The sequence below is a fragment of the Erpetoichthys calabaricus genome, chromosome 10 (genome assembly GCF_900747795.2).
Source record: "Erpetoichthys calabaricus chromosome 10, fErpCal1.3, whole genome shotgun sequence".
NCBI classification, from domain to species: domain Eukaryota; kingdom Metazoa; phylum Chordata; class Cladistia; order Polypteriformes; family Polypteridae; genus Erpetoichthys; species Erpetoichthys calabaricus.
This window is the reverse complement of record NC_041403.2, coordinates 93,068,409-93,087,630: the sequence shown is the minus strand read 5'-3', so window position 1 is coordinate 93,087,630 and position 19,222 is coordinate 93,068,409. Positions and strand designations below refer to the sequence as shown.

General features: G+C 40.0%; 3 protein-coding genes across 3 annotated transcripts in view; 1 reads left to right on the top strand and 2 right to left on the bottom strand.

Annotated features, from left to right (window-relative positions):
• Window positions 1-19,222, bottom strand: part of ndrg3b (ndrg family member 3b) — a 1,230,027-nt gene that overhangs the window by 834,176 nt on the left and 376,629 nt on the right. The gene's annotated exons all lie outside the window — the stretch shown is intronic.
• id1 (inhibitor of DNA binding 1, HLH protein) overlaps window positions 1-19,222 on the bottom strand; it is a 739,503-nt gene that overhangs the window by 431,646 nt on the left and 288,635 nt on the right. The gene's annotated exons all lie outside the window — the stretch shown is intronic.
• Window positions 1-19,222, top strand: part of arhgap46b (Rho GTPase activating protein 46b) — a 175,395-nt gene that overhangs the window by 112,088 nt on the left and 44,085 nt on the right. Inside the window, exon 3 of the mRNA XM_051932915.1 lies at window positions 17,114-18,491. Within this exon, the coding sequence (XP_051788875.1) occupies window positions 17,114-18,491 (1,378 nt within the window). The remainder of the gene's footprint in view (window positions 1-17,113; window positions 18,492-19,222) is intronic.

The following is a 19,222-nucleotide window of genomic DNA, read 5'->3' as shown; positions in this document are numbered from 1 at the left end:
ACCATAAAGAACAAGTTCAAGGCAGGCAAAAGCATATAAAAAGGAGAAGCAGGACCCCAAAAATAGGCAGGAATTTCAAAAAGCACCTGAGATTTATGTACATAATGATGTCTGGGCAAGTACAATGGATTTCCCAAAGGCCTGGGTGCAGTGTTAATGCAGAAGATGATGTGCATCTGTTTTTTCAGAACTTAAACCATTCCAACAGCCATGACTAATGTTTAATTGGCTTTAGTTGGGAGGAAGTAGTATGGTAAGGGAGTATGATGGTAAGACTGGTGGAGGACTGTGTTCCCTTTTTCAAATTTATGGAAAAGCTTCTGAACAGAACTTCATACAAGGTATTCAAACTGCAGGGTGAAACACACAGTGCTGGAGATAAGGTTTTAATGGTAAAGCTACAGACAAGTCCCATCTCTTAATGACTGGCAGCTGAACATGTCCTTGTAGCCACCAGCCAGGTTTCCCTCCTACCCAGAAGTGCGCAGACTTGTTAGATATCATTTGAAAAGGCCTTTGGGGATTATCAAAGCCATTAGCACATAAGATCCTTGGTAAAACTGGGCTCACAATGCATTAAATAAAAATGCCAGGCTGAAAATATACACAATGGAAACTTTGAATGGAATAAATAAAGTGGGAACAGTGACAGGTTTGTTTTGGAGAGGAGAGTGTTTAAGATGTTTTTGTAATAAGCTGTATAATATACAATGCTGTATCACCAGCAACATACCTGCTTAGTTTCCTCTAGTAGTTGGCAATAAAATTAGCGTCTTTATTCACATTACAATGGTGTCATCAGTTCACAAAAATCCAGCAGATGCCAAGTGACAAGTTTGGAATTTGGATTTGGCTTTAGAATCATTTGGTTTAACAGAGCTTCCTGTATTTCTCCAGATTAAACTTTTGATCATTAAAATGTCCAGAAAACCTTTCTTTGAGGAAGGTTTCTTTTTATCATTTTTTGAAGGAAGGCATCTAGCCAGACACTTTTTTTTCCTCGTGTCTGAATTAATTGGTGAGCATATTTCCCAGCGTTGCATTTTTGTAATAGTATTTCTTTTCTTTGATCCAAGTCAAACAACGTGATCAAGGTCATGGTTGGTTATGGCCAGAAAATGACTTATAGAGATCTTATTAATTTTAAACATTCCGGCCCTAATTAAATTGAAAGTCCGCAGCCAGTTACATAATTGCATTTGCTAGATTTAATGTAAAAAGCTGTGTAATGTAATTTGAAATATGATCTAAGCGTCATCCATTGACAACACTTTGTCTTTTTCTGTACCAATGATTTCTTAAAACATATTTGAAGATATATTTTATATATTTCCTGCTTGTGTACAATTTTATATAAAAGGGACATTCAGAACTGAACTTTGCACAATGTGAAGCAAAGAAAGCGCCTTTAACACTTGAAATGGCTTAGAGATGAGTGTGAAAATGTTCAGAATTATTTACCGAACAACAGTTTATTGAATCTGCCATGAATCAGATGCATGAGATCATTCAGAGTCACACATTCAGCATTTTTCAGTGAAGGACATCTCTCACTGTGCAAGAGGAACACAGCACGGTGAGATCATTCATGAAGTAGGCAGATGTGAATGGCACTACATAACAGAGAGAGAGAGAGAGATGGGTTGCTGAAAAGGCATTATATATTGTAGCAGATAAGCGTGTCCTCCTCCTCTCGAACCCACAGGTACCACTCTTCAGACCAGGTGAAAGTATAATTCTTTATTATAATATTATACTGTGCACAAAGCACCCTCCACTCCACACTCATTAAACACAATTCTCTCTATAAACAATACTCCTCCTCTCCCAGACACGTCGCCACCCTACCTCCCAGCTCAGCTCAATGTCTGGGCTCACCCAGAGTCCTTTTAAAGCCCCTGACCCGGAAGTGGCTCCAAGCCAAACCCACAAGTCTGTTTTCCTTCCGGGTCAGGGCGAAGTCCTTTTCTTCATCCCGGGAGCACATCGCTTCTTCCAGTCACGTGACTGGGATGCACTCCCGGGTTAAATGGCATGCCAGAGCCCACTAGCCCCCCTACAGCGACTCCTGGCGGCCCCCAAGGTATCCAGCAGGGCTGTGTCAAAACACTACAAAGTCCATAAGGCCCTGCTGGAACTCGGGGCACAAATATGCTGTCCGGAGGGCTCCTCCTAGCGGCCTGGGGGTGATGACCGGAGTCCATAGCCGGTCGTCTGTCACAATATATAACACATTGCTAGATAGGTAAATAAAATGGCACTAGATAATAATTGGTTAAATAAACCAATTAAAAAGACCTATAAAATAGATGGATTGATAAACTGAGAAGAATAAGTCTGTACATAACAGATAGACAGTGTCATGAACCAAGGGAACACACAGATCCACCAAAGAAATGTTGGAACACCAGCCGGGTCGCTACTTTTAATAACTAATAAGTCCTACAAAATAAACAGGCACGTGATGGTGCAAGCAACAGAAACAAAGGGCAGTTTCTCCTGGTAGTTGTTTGGGCTTGAGTCAAGGCTGTGCAGAGCGGTCACATGGAGCTCCATCTGGCAGACTACTCTTCCTGGAAAGAGGTGACCCCTGTCAGTAGTGTCTAAATTTTATAGTTGCTGGACCGGACGGGGTGGAGTCAGTTGCAGTCTTTGGGGAGTTTCTCTGAGCTGAGGGTTGACAAAGAGACAATACCGTCAGCGACAGTGCCCCCTTGTGTCCCGTGGTAATGCTTTCCTCTGATGATAACAGAAGGTTACCCTCAGACACTCATGCATGACAACAGATAAAATAAATAATTACAAACAGATGGATAAAAAGGCATTACATAATAGATCGATATACAGAAAAAGGCACTCTATAATAAATAGATGAATAACAGTACATGCAAGTACACATACAGATGGTGATGAAGAAAGAGACTTGATCTCATCCCGTTACACAATTAAGTTCATGGTAATAATGCCTAGTTGTACTATAATTCAGCAGGTAATAACAAAGCAGTTTGTGTATAGAGTGTTCCTATTTCTATACAGAAATTAATTTTTGACTAACATTACATTCTCAAACCCAGCCTGGGGTCACAGGGGGTCACAGTGGAGCGTAGAGTGGATACTATGAAGGCAACATTTTATACAAGACTGCAATCGGTCCTGGAAGAGGCGTAATGTTTATCTGATTTTTTTATTTCTTTTAGTTTGCTTACTTAAGTTTCTGGCTCTTTAACTGTGGCTTTTGTCCTAACCAAACTGAAAGGAAATGCAAATGATAAGACAGCAAAGCCTGAGGTAACTAACTTGATCCTATTTGCATGAATGTTCATTATGAATGCAGTATTTAGAAAACTCTGGGATTGAGGATTTCTAATCTGCCCTGCTTTATAAAACATTTTGCCGATTTCCTCTTTAAAAAGAAAACTATGCATATGTATAAAGTTCTGTAGAGAAGAGTAAAAAGCCAGTACAGTTTAATACCACCTTCCATTAACAGCATAAATTTGCTTATAGCGAAGAATTTAGCTTCAACAAAAAATAATTTCCCCAAGGAGCCGAGTTGGGAGGCTTGTGGCCTTTGCACTTCTTCATGTACCTCGGAATTTCACAGCTGTTAGCGAAAAGTGGCAACTTCAGCTATTTTCTGTTGTGAACCTAAGCCTTTATTCAAGTAACCAGTCAGTGCAATTATTTAGTATTACAAGAGATTGTAAAGTAAAATCAAGTTTTCATTACAAACTTATAGGTGAAAATAAGTCCTTACTACAAAGCAATGCTACACATGAGACAGTACTACTAGGCTAACATTTACCTACATATTATGATTTCTGCCTTGGTAACAGCACCTCCAAGTTTAGCATGAGGTAAGAATGTCCTAACTGATCTGGCCCAACAGCAAGAGCATGTAACCTTGATTTTATCCACTGGACGGTTGTCTGTCTCCGTACCCTTCATTACAAACTACCCTATTTGCTCTGCATTAAGATTGTTTGGCAGACTGATATTGCAAATATAGAAAGTGCACACCTGACAGATATACATGAAGCATTTGACAGCCCAAGGACACAGTAGGTTTTTCCCCCCAGCATTCCTAATCCAAACATGTATACATTTCAGCCACAGTTAATAATTGTTTTTGTGTATTAGCAGAATGAGTTTAGGTAGTGCACACTGTGTCAATGTTTATCTATAACCGAAAAAAGTCAAGGTTACTCTCTTCCTGAAAGAAGAAGAAAAAATTATTGCTGCCACAACATTTTAACTGTGTGATCTTCTTCTGAAACATTGTATTTCTAAACTTCTTTTCTTTATGGCAGTGCTGCAATTACCTTTAATTTCTTTCTGATAGAGGCGATTTAATGTTTTTGGTGGTTATTCAATTTTCTTTGTAAGTGTATAGTGCCTTGCATTAAACCTATAAGTGACAACATCTGCATAGAAAGAGGCCACAATGTTATAAAGTTAAAGTGCCATACATTTTAAGCTCATCATAAAAGTGATTGTCTCCATTTGATTTTGAATTTTGTTTTTTTTTCTTGTGACGACATTGTATTCAGTTAAGGGTTGTGGGGACAGGGTGTCATTCCATCCTAGAGTCCATGCTAACACACAGTATTGCAATGGGGCCTATTCAGAGATGTTAAAGCTGCCGTCACACTACAGAACTTTTTCAGCAATTTTAAGCAGTAGTCTAAATTTATCTAATTTTAGCAAGTGACCGTGAGTCACAGCACCCATGATTGTCATCTGTGCAGTGTGGCATCCCCACCAGCATTGTCATAGAGTTCAAACAGGTTTGATTTTGTGTTAAATCATAGGAGTGGGCTCCTGTGTATGAGAGTGGACAAACAATGAACATACAATGCATGCAATATGGCCACAAGAAAAGAAGAAAAACAGGTGTTTTGGACTAAGCAAACAGAAGAGAGGCTCATCTGTCTTCATGTTTGTTGTACCATGATAGAGGGTGATTCTAATGAGCGGGGCCCGAGTTATAATGTGTTACTGTCTTAACAATGAAGCAATCCAAACAAAATAAAGATCACAGTATTTCTGGATAAATGTACGAATGAGTGAGTGTACAAGAACAAGCCTCATACACTGGAACAATTACAGCGAAACATTGAACAGGAAATTGCTGCCTTCTGCCCTAAGATGCTTGCGGATACCTTTGCCAATATGGTGCGTCATGTTGATTTGTGTTTGCAAGAAGGCAACCATTTCCAACACCAAATGTGATTAGATCGTTTACATGTCTGTCAAGGTATGCACTGTATTTATTTTATTTCTATCGGTTCATTATTACATGAACACATCATAACTCAGGGCCCCACCCATTAGAATATCCCTGTAGTATGGAGAAAGGAAACAAGACAAGCCAAGACTGCAGCTGAAATCAGCATAACTGGAAGAACATTCATAAGACCTTTGGAGTTATCAGGCTGACAAAACATGGTGAGCTTGTGATAATTTGCTGAAAAGTCGTGAGGGAGTTGCATAATTCTTCATCCTTTGTAACTGTTAATTGTGACATCTTTAAATCAGTGTAATGCAGAAAGTCTGACTCGAAGTCATATAGAGAACTGTTGGTCTAAGTCACACGTCTTTAGGTGATGTAGGAGAACAACTCACACAGGTGCAGGCAGGACAAGTAGACGTTACAGAGACAATAACTGAATATTGTATTCAAACTCAGGACAATTGATTGGGTGTGGTGCAAAGTTTACATGTTGTAGGCAGTGGAAAAAAGATTTTAAAAATCATTGCATCTATCCAGTTTTAAATTAAAGAGGATATTACATAGGTCAGTTTTTTGTCTGCTACACACTCGTCTGTTATGAACAAGTAAAAGTGACATAGATTAAATAATGGTATGTGTGCTCAACAAGAGTTAAGCAAAATGTTTAAAGTCCGAAATTTGAAGAGCAAACTTAAAATGTTTAAGGTTTGTAAACCTACTGTCTTCATGTAGATGAGTTTGTCATCTAAATAAAAAGTAAAAGAGAGAGCTTTCACATCTCCTACTATTTTTCTACACATAAAAAATGAAAATGAGTCACTTTATTGCAGTTTCTGATCGTTCATGTCAAAGACACAAGCCTTAGAGCTTATCAGTTTCAAAGCTGCTCAAATAGATGAAGGCTTGTAAATCTTTTTAATGGGAGGAAAAGCTTGTAAAGCAGCAGGTGAGTGGAGCATTTAAACATAAAGCCCGGTCTAACTATGCAGAAACCTCAAACGGAGTTGCATCTGGAGCAGAGCCGTGTGGCCTAGGGCTTGACTTGGGTTCTTAGCACGCACAGATTGTAATTGGATTAAAGGCAACACTTCAAGGATGCTTGTATTTTTGCACAGTCTTCTTTTATTCCAGATAAATCTGAATGTATGTCTTAAGATTTCTTTGGTGCAAAATATGTTTTGTTTCTCTCTGTGGAAACAAAGGCAGATGCTGGATGGCTACCAGTTCCTCTGAGACTTCAGAATTTAAAGCTGCTCTGCACTGTACTCTCCCCATTGAGTTGGAGAGAAAAAAAAAGCGATGATCATCACAGTTAGAAATCCTTGTGGACCGTTTGATGCCTGACTTGAACTGCACAGTGCAGTCACTCAGTGGAGACTTTCACCACCATTATGTCTGTCCATTAGAGGCCCATAATGTTTTTGTGTGTGGGTTTTAATTAATCAGGCTGGGACATGGATCCCCAGCTATTGATAGCTTTCCTCTGCCAGCTTCCCCTAGGATGAAGACAGAAAAAAAGCAACAGGAAGAGACTCCATTACAGCTAATTAATAGTGTTTTGCATGAGAGAGCTGTGTTTAACTTACAAAAGGCTGATGTTTTACTTTCTTGTCTCATCCTTTGTTTCATGTTGCTTGTCTTTGTCCCATTAGAGAAGAATGAAAGTGACAGGGAGATGTTCAAGACATGAAAGAGTAAGGCAATGATTGTGAAATCTTAAATCAAATAATTCATTCATTTTTCATTTCCTAGGTCATGACACTGGCTCATACACTTTGGGCAACCAAAGATGGTATGTCTCTGGATATAAACTCCATTTTGAAATTATGTGAGTGACATGAGTGAGTTTGAAGCCCATGCCTCCTCTGTGTACACCCAGTGGCTGTGTTAGTTTTCTCCCACATCCCAAAGATGTGTTAGGTGGATTAACAATTCTGAGTGTGAGCATGGGTGGGTGCTGAGAGGATCTTACAATAGACTTACACCCCATTTAATGCTGGTTCTTGCCTAACTTTAAATGCTGCAGGGATAAGCTCTATTCCCCTGTGACCCTTATTTGGACTATTCTCACACATAGCCTTACCACACAAAGCTATCTTTCATATTTTAGGAGATAGGTATATGTTCTTGAGTTTTTCTCTTCAGCTCTTCATATATGGTGTTATCACTCACTGCCCATCTGTCTCCTTCTGTCTGCATATCTGTATTTATTTGTGGATAGCCCCAGTGGTCTGCATATTAGGTAGTAACAATATCAGCATGCACTTCCATGGCATTTAAAAAGACAGGTGTGATGGCACTGACTTTCAGGCTCCTGGCTCCAAACATATGGCAAAGGCCATTTCTTAATCTAGAAAAGCATAAAGGTGACAGGAGTCTGTCTGAAGGGCAGTCTGTTTGCTGCACACATGCCGGTCACATTTTATCTAAAATACATTGTTTGAAAGACAAAGCTGGTGGTATTAACAGTTCAATAATCCAGCAAGCGCCTAAGATGAGTATCTGTAAAGGATAAACTGTAAAGTTTAAGGAAGGTAAGCATTTACTGCTGAGGTGTTTTGGAGGTTTTAAAGTGCCATTTCAGCCACTGAATCCCCAGGTCACAATGAGTAGGTCATCTTACTTACTTGTGCAGCTCAGTCCCTAGTTAGCTCTAATTTAATCTGAAACTCCAGAACAATTAGATTTTTTGTTTAATAACACGATTAAGGCAGAAGCCTAGTTTCTCAATAATCCACGTTTACATACACAAGTAATCTTCTGGAATTCAACTTTGGTAAAACAGCCCGATGTTATTAAGAAGAGCAAAAAAAAGAGTTAAGCATCATCATCGAAAATAAGCATGATAATTTTCTTGTGTTTTATAAATGCGTTTAGTTGATTTGACGCTTTATTTATAGGTTTCTGTTACCTGATTGCATGCAGCATTCTCTTTTTGCATGGCTGTATGACTGAGCCCTGCAAAGGACCCACTGTGTGTGCTTCTTGCCTTGCACTTACACATGCTAGAATAATAACGCAGGTGTTTGCACTTTAAGTGATGTGTTAGGTTACTCGTTACTTTAATAAGTAATTGGACTACTCAGCGCCTTACTTTTAACATGTTACCTTACTGCTTTCAAGATTATGTTGTCGAGTTTAGCACTGTACGTTCATCTCATCAACGTAAATTTAACAATTTCGTGAAATATTGAAATATTATTTCAACCAGGCGAAGGAATAATGTGATCGCCAGAACATTTGCCTCAAGAAATTTATTTTAGAGATGCTTCTACCCGTGGCTGCCGAAAGCATGTGCGCAGCAAATACATGAGTAAGCTGAGAGAGTGCAACTACGAAATCCTTAACAGTAGCCTGGTTAAGGGGTTGCAAGGTCTCATAATTAGGATATTTGCAGAGAAATCTACCTCTGTTCGAGGCCAATATCCCATTTTCTCTTATTGGAATAAGGGTTTACATGGCATTTTTAAGAAATCAGGTTTCTGTAAATATTCAGGTTATTGAACTGCGCATAAACGCACTAATTAAGATTCTTGTGAAAGGAAATGAGGCACTAGATGCTGATGTGCGTCTCAGGTCACCTGATAGACTTTAACTACACATAAAAATAAACTCTTTAGTGTTTTAGAAATAGGTATCTTGTATTTTCTTTTCCCCAACTCCATTGAGGTGAACATCTTTCCTAATATACTGTATCACAATATATTTTGCCTCTTTGACTATTTATACAAAGGTGCCCAATTTGGAGACCACATCAGTGAGTCATCCTGCCCTTCCCCACAGCACCTCATATGAGTGCAATCATTCACTTATAAAAACACTGACACCTTTGTGATTTAAGGTTGTTTTCAGTGACTGCTGAACCCCACTGCTGTATACTTGTGTTTTATTCCAAATTGCAGAAATTAGAACAGATTGTTTTGCCCTTAAGGGTCAGTCTTATGTTTTTAGCAATTATAGCAAAAAAAAAGCTAAATAATTTACCTTCTGCCATTCTATAGAGAAATTTTATTAGAGCTGGCATTAAATCATAAACGAAGGTGACCTCTGATCTCCATTTGCGTTGAGTTGATTTGGGAGCTCCGTTTCCACTGCCCTAGTTTTGTTGTCAGTTGCCAAGTGGCACATGGACTTTTTTTTTTTTTTTTTTTTTTTTTTTTTTTTTTAATTGTGCTTGTCAGGGAAATTTAACAAAATATGTTTCATTTTTTACTTTCAGTTGCCACTATGGCGTATTTTTACTCCTTTCACCTCCTCAAACTAACATTACACACAATAAAAGTGTTTGTTTTAGCTTTGTGTCCTCCTGCTCATGTCATGATAGGGCACCAGGCTGGTTGGTATTTCAAAGGAATGTGTTGTAATGTACTGACTAACGTGTTGTAATGTACTGGCATGGTATCTGCAGGTGAAGAATGCACACGTGCATGCGTGCGTGCATGTGGTTGGAGCAAAGTAATAAATTCCTCTGTTTATGTAGATAATGAGTTGAGGAGTGAGCACAAAGATTTTTTTTTGTTTAGTGTCCAGATAATAAAAATGTCTCTAACTGAAAAGTCAGAAAGCACCTTGGTTACACAATCCGTGAAATAGCTGCCTCATCATTTCGGGAGAGCCATGAATTGATAAGAGTTTTTTAACTTCTGTTGCTGCCTTCCTTAAAGGAATGCAGAAAGCGGATGTTCTCTTTTTGTCAGCCACGTCATCCATGTGGACCACTGTGCTTTGGTTGGAGGGTTTGTGCTCAGGTGGTGCAGCTTTAATGACAGCCAAAAAATAGCTGTTCTTATTTTTGCCAAAATTTCCTTCCATTTTTTTTAAATGTCTATAACCATTTTAGGGTTGTAGAGAGCAGTGGGTACCAGGTGGGAACCAACACTTGATGGGTTGCCAGTCTTTAACTCACGTGGTGTCAGAGTTCACTTAAACTGCATATCGTTCAGATGTGGCCCGAATAAAGCCTACAATCACATAAACGCTTTGTGACCAGCAGGGTGCACCACTGAGCCCCTAAACCCCGAGACATAACTACACTGCACCATCCTAGGTTCAAACAGAAGATATTTTTATATTGCAATAACTTCACAGACCTACAAATCCTTTTTCACAATAGTATAATACAATATGTTTTCTTATCTCACATTCTGTCCTTCCAAGCAGGCCTCCCTTCTTGGCACCCATTCCAGTTGGGATTCAATACCATCCTTGTCTGTTCATTATAGCTTCAAGAAACCTGCCCCCAGCAGACCCCTGTGATCCTGTGTTAGGATATAGCGGGTTGGATAATGGATGGATGGATTATAACGATGTAATATTATAATGATGTGGCAAATATTTTACTTAAAATCTGAAAATCCCTCGTCATTGCAAGGTCTGAAGACTTTTTTGTTTTTAGTCATTTTTTCTGCCTTCCTATTTTCATATCGCCTGCATATTCGTTTTCAGGAGGCTTCAGAAAGGTTGTTTCTCATGTGAACAGAATAATCACTCTTTTCATAAAGAAATATTACTCTTGCTGAAAGAATTACTGTTGAGTTAAAGACTATTATAAGGAGGTGACGAGTACATTTTTGTAGTGTGTTTTATTATTTTCTTAAGCTACCCATGGTACTTTTTTTGATACACACCTCAGAACAAGTCCCTGTTTTGGGCTTGAACGTGGTCCAGCCTAATGTTTTAAATGTGTAGCGGTCGATAGACGCTGATTGGAATTTCCTGCTTTCTGGAAGGAAAGTGACCTTTGAGCCTCCCTGCAAGTCAGGCCCAGATTAACCAAATACACTCTGCTACTGCCAGCTTTACAAGGACCAGATTCAACCTTGCTCTCCGCAAACATTAAAATTGCGTTCACGTGTCAATTTATATACAGTTCTCCTTTAAAAGTGGACTGACGTTTGATATGCTTAACCTTCTCGTAAAGCGTATTGATGCAATGAGTGTGTGCTTTATTTTGGAGGCTTTATACTAGTTTGATATTGTGCTTATTTGTTTCTCCTGATAAAATGAAGCCAAAATGATTTTATTTCCTATTGTAAGACTGTGTGGAAATCTGAGAAGCATGCTGTTAAGTTGATAGGCAAAATTAAACTGGAGCAGCTTCATAGACAGGCATCCCATCCAGAATTGGTCCATGGTTTCTGTCGAGAGCTACTGATATAAACCCTATACTGGAAATGACAGGTTTGATCAGATCAGGTCTACCTCAGAAGCCAAATTACTACTGGCTGCTATTAAACTTCTGACTTTTTTTGGTGATACTATAAACATCTGGGTTTTAACAAACCTTCTCACTGCTTTGCAACTCAGGATGTGAAAATGCTAGGATTATGTCCAATTGCAGTAAATATAATCGACTAGGCTCATAGACGCTGATTATTTAGATTTGTCCCATAATTACAGTGCCTAAAATAAAGCCTGGTTATTCTCAAGCGGATTAAACATCCAATGGGGCACCAGAATCAGCCGGCAGTTCAGCTGGCGCAGTCTTTTTGTTCCAGTTGCGCTTCTCTCAAGTTACAGCATTGGGCAGCCAAAGCCGACGTTGCGTTTTGCCTCAGCTTTTCAGAGCATTGCTGGGATTCCCGGTCGGGAGCCACAGTGGGTGGGACTGGCCACAGAGCCAAGAGTGAGGAAATGTAATCGAAGGTTCACTCTGATTGCAGATCTCAAGAGGATTGCCACTTTGCATTGTTAAGACTGTTTATGTTTTGATAGTTATTTTTTAAGTTGTTTTTGAGTCTTATTTTTAAACTTCAGAACTGCAGATTCACGCCGTCATGTTAATCTGTGATACAAGAAGAGGGTGGACAGTCCTGAAAACAGAATAGCCTTTATTTTAGGTCTGTGCCCCTGGTGCGTCTTTCATACATGATATGCATCCGGCTGTTACTCAGTTTTAAAATGCTTACAGTTTTTTTTTTCTTTTACTGTAGTTATCTGTAAATTAAAATAGTTAATAATGCATTAATAACAGTACGCCTGCTTTGACAATGTAAGAAAACAAAGCCTCAGCTAATATCTCAGCCTTTCATTTTATACAATGTTTTTGAAAACTTTTTAATTTTTATAATATAAATAGAACCAATACAGGGGGTCCTCAAGTTACGGCACAGTTCCATTCCTACAACAGTGATGTAACCTGAATTTTGGTGTAAGTCGAAACACACCCTATCCTAACACATTTGCAAAATCATAATCTAGAACATAAAAACACAACTAAGCCACAGAAATAGGAAAAGGGCATAAATATACTGTACTGTACACTGTACTGTAGTAACAGAAAAAATGACAAAAAATTAGTGTAAAAAATTCCTTACCTTTATTCCTTCTGATCTATTTACAATGTTTAATTTCACTTCCATCGTGATGGCTTTCCTCTTCTTCGAAGCACTACCATCAGAAGACTCTTACTTTAGTTTAGGAGCCATTATAAGGGCCAAAAAGTCGCCAAACAAAGCAATACAAACGGAACACTTGCTCCACACGCAACCAAACAAGTTTACCCACGTAGTCTGTAAGTACGACGCAAACGGCGTAAGCCGAAACACTCACGTTTCATTTTTTTTATGTTTTTATGGGCGTGAGCGTTGTAAACTCGAAACGTATGCCGAGATGTTGTAACCCAAGAATCCCCTGTACTTTGCATGTACATAGAAACTAATACAAAAGCAAAACCAATATAAAATAAACATGCTCTATAGGCAAAATAAAAAATAAAATGAAGGAAAGGAAAAGAGACTTGAGACCGCTCTAATGATGGTCATGCTAATGGGTCCTGAGCAGTCAAGGTGTTTAACTTCTAAATGGGAAGGAAAAAGATGAAAACATCATGAAGACCATGGAGGTTCACCTCATTTATTGCAAAATGGCAACTGTAGCTGGTAATTTTAGTAGTTTTTAAAGCTTGACAGACAACACAATGGTGTCTCCCTTCTGCTCTTCTCAGTAACAACTAATGCCATCTTGTTCATGGAGGTTGAATTTGTGCTCTGGACATTGTAAGAAGTAGGTGGTGGGTGTAGCAAACATGGGAGTAGTGCTGTGAAATGTGTTGTCCGCACAAAAATTGGTCTCCAGAACACTGGCCTTGACACAGTGTAGTGCATCTGAGGTTTTGGAAGCCATTCTTGGGTGTCATAGTGTTGTAATGGTTAGTGCTGCTGTCTGACAGCCCTGGAATCCTGGATTTAAACCCCTGGCCTGTCACTGTCTGTGTTTAGTTTGCATGTGCTTCTTGTGTCTGTGTTGTGTTTTCCAACTATTTCTACTGTCCTTTCACTTCCCAAAGACATCCGTTTTAGGTTAATTTGTGATGCCTGTGAGAGTGTTTGCATGACTACTGTTGTCCAAGGTTGGAAGTGGGCCAGTACTCACCAATACTGATACTTCTACATTTTGCTGTTTGGAGGGCCAGGAGAGTTTCCTGCATACTGGCACTGTTTCACATCAACCAGTATTGACCAATATGCAGTACTGGCACTTCTACAACCTCTTGGTACTTCAATGCCATATGTATTAACTGGCAGCTATCTGCTGGGAATTATAGCAAGTGGGATTTAAGCCCAGTGGGGAACCAAATGTTTGCCACCTAAACTCTCTCCATGTCCTAACTTACTGTATATATGTGTAAGGAAAGATTAAAGGGGTTGAACCTTTTCAGTTTAAAGAAACAGAGATTAAAAGGTGACATGACTGAAGTGTTTAAAATTATGAATGAAGTTAGTTCAGTGGACCCAGGCTGTTACACATGGAATAGGTTACCAAGTAGTGTGTTAGACAGTAGGACTTTAGGGATCTTCAGAACTCAACTTGATGTTATTTTGGAGAAATTAGGCATTTAGTATTGGTGAGCCTTTTTTGGCTGAATGGCCTGTTCTCGACAAAATTGTTCTAGTGTTTTAACGTACAAGGGGGGATATAGCTGCCAAACTCCTTTGCTGAATAAGCTGAAACACCTGGCATAGTACCTTTTCTTTTTTTTCCTTTCAGCCACCAGTTCTGGCATGTAATTGATGTGTGACCACACTGAACTGGTAGAAGCACCAGAATTTTGAAGGTCTGAAAATACATGGATGGATTAGATTATATGAATCTCCTTAATATTTGTTTTAAATATGGTTTAAAACAATATAAAGCTGAAGACTCTCCTAGGCCCCTGAATAAGCTGTGTGTCATTTCATACTGGATTAAGCCGTTTCTGGAGGCACGAAAAATAAGCCATCTACTGTGGGAGTGCTCTGATCAGAGTCACTCTGTTGTGAACAGCAGTTGAAGATTAATTACAGTAATTGGGCTAAACGGATTTGTGGTTAGGAATTGGCAAAGAAAAAAAAAAAACAGTCACAGTTGACGCTGAAGGGCAGATAACAAATTTCCTTTCATCCCAGTATTTTTTTTGGTTTGATGTTACTAGGGAATTTTACTCCCATCCCTTGTAGCATTAAAACTGCAATAAAAGCAATACATTCCTACCACCTTTATTTTGACAGTAGCACTCCTTGCTTGTCATCCTGTGCTCTCTGGATTGTTATTGTTTTCTGAGTTCTGCCCAAAAGCAGGTTCAAGGCATACACCTTTTCAAGAAGTCTCAGTCCGTGGGTATTTCGCTTGATGGCAGCATGTGAGCAGGTTTGATTTTTGAGTGGTTGAGCTAAAGATGAGCATTTGTCCTCTGCCACATCAGACATATTGCTTACTCAGACTTTAATATTATTTGTGGTCATTTTAGAACAACCCATCATTAAACACCCTGTTTTACACCTATCAGGTTTCCAGAGAGTTGAATGTGTAACTGTATGATGCATCGTTTGTCAGTATATTAAATGAAAAAAAGTTTGGTCATGAGTGTCAGTAGTCTTTGAGTCGTGTGAGCCAAGTTACCCAAACTATTCTATAACATTTCCGTAATTATTTATCCATCTGATGCTGATCTTTCTGATCATAAAATAGGTCATTATGATAGCAATTGACGAGAAGAATTCATAATTAATTATAGTATTTGAGGGTTCCTCTGGAGTTCCTCTTTCTCTTGTACGATTTAACTCAAAAACTAATCAGCACATCATCATCTCATAACAGGCTTTGAGTTTGGTATTTTTCCGTCCAGCCGTTTTAGCTCTAGACCGTCCTCAAGACACTGTGATACATAGACACACACACACACACATCACTGAGATGTTTTTGTTATCAGGGGACCCTAAAACGTCAAGATCCATTGAAAACCGGAGATTGAAATTTGTGACAAATCTAAAACTCCTCCCCCATAGACGATAGGTTATGGTGGGGGAAGGCGCAAAGCAAAAAAGATGTATTCATTTCTTTCATTGTTGCCTTAGATAGATAGATAGATAGATAGATAGATAGATAGATAGATAGATAGATAGATAGATAGATAGATAGATAGATAGATAGATAGATAGATAGATAGATAGATAGATAGATAGATACTTTATTAATCCCAAGGGGAAATTCACATACTCCAGCAGCAACATACTGATAAAGAAAATATAAAATTAAAGAGTGATAACAATGCAGGTATACAGACAGACAATAACTTTGAATAATGTTAACGTTTACCCCCCCAGGTGGAAGTGAAGAGTCGCATAGTGTGGGGGAGGAACGATCTCCTCAGTCTGTCAGTGGAGCAGGACAGTGACAGCAGTCTGTCGCTGAAGCTGCTCCTCTGTCTGGAGATGATACTGTTTAGTGGATGCAGTGGATTCTCCATGATTGACAGGAGCCTGCTCAGTGCCCGTCGCTCTGTAACGGATGTCAAACTGTCCAGCTCCATGCCTACAATAAAGCCTGCCTTCCTCACCAGATGTCCATGACGATCAGGATTAGTCAAGTAATTGTTCATATCGCTAATAAGTTGTGTGGCTGTGTGGGGGCACTAAGGCACCCAAGTGTAGAAATGATACCACAATCTAGGCGTCTTTACTGTGCATCAAAATGAATCACTTTATTTCAATGTTAGAGTTCTTTTTCACTTTGCCAATAATAAAAAATGTCCCCTTTCAAGAAAAAAATCATGTGACCAGAAGACACAGGTTCGGTATTTCCTGCCAGGAGCCTCAATGGGCAGATCTTGGTCTGGCGATCTTCCTGCACAGGTCTGACAGTTTTTCGACCTTCACCTGGAAAGAGGACAGAACATGCTTTGGGGTGCAGTGCCCCTCTCTGTTTGAACCTAGGGAGTTTCCCTGTGCTTCCCTGCTGGACCTCGCAGTGAGAGGAAGTGAACAGTGACTGTGTGTACCAAAGCATGATCCTAAAAAAGTGCTGTGGTCAGCTGCAATTAAAATGTAGATACTTTTAAATCTGTAAAGCTTTAACAAGAAATGCTGAAAAAATGGATCTGTTGTTTACATATTTTAAACATGAGCTCTGTATTCTGCATAATAATTCTCCCACCTTGTCAACCATTCACCCATCCATCTTCTAACCCACCTATCCAGTTCAATGTTGTAGGGAGACCATACCTGCCATTAGAGTCTGTCTGACTGAATGAATTCTGTGATGCTTACTGTTTTTATACAGTATCTGTTCCCTCTTGAAGGGACTTAGAGATATAGTGTGGCCAACAGCAATGTCTCTTCTACACCCCAAACTATATGGCTGCAGACAGAATTTAGAAGTAACTGTGATGTTCACCTTGTAGGCCTGACTGTTGCCGTGACCACTGCAAACCAAAAACAAAAAAAAAGAACAAGAGTAATTAACCCCTTCACCATCTGCAGCAAAACAATGTGTTCCTATCACTTACACTTATTTTATCATGCTGTATATAGTATATTTATAGATTGGTACTCTTATTGACTGGCTCATTCTCTCCTCTCCTATTTTAATGACTGATGACCGCTTTTCTGTTTCCTATTTTAGGGATTCCCCTCTGAGATGGCAGCCAGCTCCCGGTTCAAAGGCGGCAATGCTGGTGAAAGTGAACAGCATTGGGAAAAAACAATTGGGGAGCTCTGTGAACTCACTTCAGCAAAATGGCAGCAGCAGTTCAGGACATTCCACTGCGGGTAAATTGCTGACAGGACAGTACCCCTCTCCACAGATGGATAAAACGTCTGTTGTCAGTAAAACTGCTGGTGCTGCCTGTGATTCAAAACAAGCCATGCAAGTGAAAAAAACAGACAACGGTGGCTTCTGTATAGTCACGTCCAACAACAATTCACCTCCCACCTATCAACAACCTCAGCGGCCCCAGGTTGGCACACCACAGCCTGCCTCTCCCAAGTATGCCTCTTCCCCTCCAATATATGATGAGCCTCCACTGGATTCTCCAATTTATGATGAGCCACCTGTAGAAATGGAAGTGGAGGCAGGACATCACGGACAGTCTGCATCCCGCTTTACTGCCAGCCACAACCAGCAGAAACAGGCGCCACAGCAAACTAAACTCCTTCCGCATCCCGTTTCCCAGCTTCAGACCAAACACAAGAGGAATGCCTCAGCAACAGAGTACAGCCCAGCAGGTAGAGAATGCATTAAGCACATGATCAACATTGACTCGTCTGCTAAACCACTGCCATCCTCCCCAACTCACACTGGCACATCTGACAGTTTGGCAGCTGCTGCAAAGTTTCAGGCCTCCCAATCACAGAAAGACAGTGCTGAGAAGAAGCATTCCTGGCGGATTTTGGAAGCCAATGTTCTAAAGAACATTGAAGCCCGCCATAGTCGGCAAAATAGCCTGGCCTCCCAAGAGTACCCTACTGTAGGCACTGTGAACTACCAGGATTCCGGATACTCTACTGGACCATCTCCTAGCTTGAGAAGGAAGAATCGGAGGAGGCAGATGGTGGGAGGAAGCCAAGGAAGACCAGGTTCTGTGGGTAGCAGTGGAGAACTCTTTGCCCTCAATGACAAGCTCATGGCAGAGATGAGGGCTGTGGTAGGAAGGTCTGCTGCCTCTCGGGGCAGCAAGGCCAGCCTGGACACTGAAATGTCAGAAAATTCAACTCCACAGGATAGTAGTGGTGTGCGCTCGCCTCTGGATTCTCTAAAGAAGTATAGTGCCCGTGTTGGCTCTAGGGACGATATTTCAGCAAGTAATCGGTCTCTGTACCGCCCTGGCCAAGACTCAAACGTACGGACAAGCTACCACAGTGATGCAGCCTCCCTTCCTCTCTCTCAGTCAGAGCTGCTTGGTCGTCAGAAACGAACATATGAGAAAGTGGATTCACTGGAAAAGAGCATTACGAGCCAGATTAGCTTGTCTTCACCAGAGCCTATCAGATCACCATCTCAGGTAAGGTCCAAATCTTCTGTCTTCAGCAGTCGCTAGAAACCCTGATGAGTAAGATCTAAATTAGGCTGCCTTGCGTCACTAAGCCATACTGTATAATTTAGCAGGCTGTGCCCAATAAAAGTCATAATTATTACTTTACAAGTTCTCATACTGAAGGCAGACCTTGATTTCAGGCAGATCTGTTGCAGCTGAACAAACTGAAGAGACTGCTTTTGTCTTTGGGTGAAAAAAAGAGACAGTGCTATCTTGAATCCGTTTTAAAGCAAAAACAAACCATATTAATCTTGTATTAAAAGCAATGCACAATCTATTAAGATTTGGCTAAAGTATTTCTCTTTCTGCTTTAATGATTGCTGGCATGTAAGTGCGAGTTTATTTTAGTAACATACATTATTCGGTGTGGGATTTGCAGGTCCCCAGCCACTCCTTAAACTCCGCCAAGTGTCAGTAATACCTCAAGTTTCCTATCTTCTTCCAAGGTTTGAAAGTAAAGACGTCACTCGGCATCAAAGCCAACTTTATGAATATTCTTTTTTTTATTTTTATTAAAAACCCATGCCTTGTTTCTGGCAGGAGGTCACAGGGAGTGACTAAAAGCATGGGCATAAGTACATACCTTTAAAGTGGATTTGAGGTTTATAGGGGGACTTGTCTTGGGACCTGCCGTATGTTTATTTTATAAGATCGCTTTTCATGAGGCCCCTGGAGTCTAGTCCTAGACCTGGGGACTG